Source organism: Myotis brandtii, unplaced genomic scaffold (genome assembly GCF_000412655.1).
Source record: "Myotis brandtii unplaced genomic scaffold, ASM41265v1 C42231520, whole genome shotgun sequence".
In the NCBI taxonomy this organism is placed as follows: domain Eukaryota; kingdom Metazoa; phylum Chordata; class Mammalia; order Chiroptera; family Vespertilionidae; genus Myotis; species Myotis brandtii.
Window position 1 is genome coordinate 1 of NW_005320587.1, and position 1,202 is coordinate 1,202.

The window sequence follows — 1,202 nt, forward strand, 5'->3', positions numbered from 1 at the left end:
ATTGCGTTTTGGATTTGTTTCAAGGCGCAAAGACCCAACTAGTGTACATCCCCGACCAGGCCATCCATCCAGAGTGGGTGCTCCTCAAACCAGTTGTCCAGATGGTTTTAAATGTCCAGATGTTAGCAGATATGGCGTTGCCTCCCTCCGCACGTTGGGTGACCTGCCCCTTTCTCTGGGCAGGGAGCAGCGAGTGGGCATCGACCTGGTGCATGATGAAGTCGAGGAGGAGCTACTGAAGGAGTACGAGATGATCCAGGGGGTGATAGCCCTGCTGACCCGCACCCTGGAGGAGACCACCGAGCAGATCAGGTATGGCTGTTCGGGGCCACTCCCACATCTCCACTGGGCGTACCTAGAGAGGCAGCACCCACCAAGGCTGGGCTCCATGGCACAGAAAGAACGGGGTTCCGTACTCCTAGGAGCACTTTCCATGGCCTGAGGAGGCTTGGGAACACTCAGAATGAGGCCTGGACAACCTCGTGTACCTGCCAGTCTCCCTCTGGTGGTGGTGGGGCTGGGGCCGGATGTCAGCCCTGCCTATAAACTGGAGGACACTCGAGGTGTTTTTTCCTAGCACGGACCTCTCACATAGAGTATGCCACAGTGGTGACATGAGAAAATGCCACAGCTGGAGGATGTTGAAGTCCAGGCTTGGTTACGTTAATTTGTCATGGGGAGGGCGGGGGGTTAAGTGATGGAAAGGGGAGGAAGTGACGCCATCCGTACTAGACTGAGCTGTAGCTTCATTTTCCAGGGCCTCCCGAGAAACTGTAGGTGCCATCTGGGCCTTCCAGAAGGAGAAACCTTTCCCTTCTCCCTTCAGGCTGAACCGCTCTGCAAAGTACTATCTCGAAAAGGATTTGAAAGACAAGTTTGTGGCCCTGACCATTGATGATATCTGCTTCTCACTCAACAACAACTCGCCAAACATCAGATATTCTGAGAATGTCGTGAGGGTTGAACCAAAGTGAGTGGGTCCCCGCCTGCTGGCCTGGCCACGCTGTGCTCCTCCCTGCTACCTCGTGCCCCCGTGCTGCGCAGGCAGGCAGGCAGGCCGAGCGCATCATCCCAGCAGCAGGCTAATCACAGTGAACAACCCCCATGAAACCACCAACCAGGTCAAGAAATGAAACATTACCGCCACCCGGAAACCCCCATCCTGTCCCTTCTTGGCCAATACCCCCCTCTCTTCCCCAAAG

The 1,202-nt window shown here is 55.6% G+C and overlaps 1 protein-coding gene across 1 annotated transcript; it reads left to right on the forward strand.

Annotated features, from left to right (window-relative positions):
• Positions 1-183: 183 nt before the first annotated feature.
• On the forward strand, positions 184-1,190 carry LOC106727415 (tektin-1-like; the record flags this gene model as incomplete). Its single annotated transcript, XM_014545848.1, has 2 exons — positions 184-312; positions 758-1,190. Coding segments are annotated over 2 exons (346 nt in total), but the record flags the coding sequence as incomplete, so codon positions are not given.
• Positions 1,191-1,202: the final 12 nt, after the last annotated feature.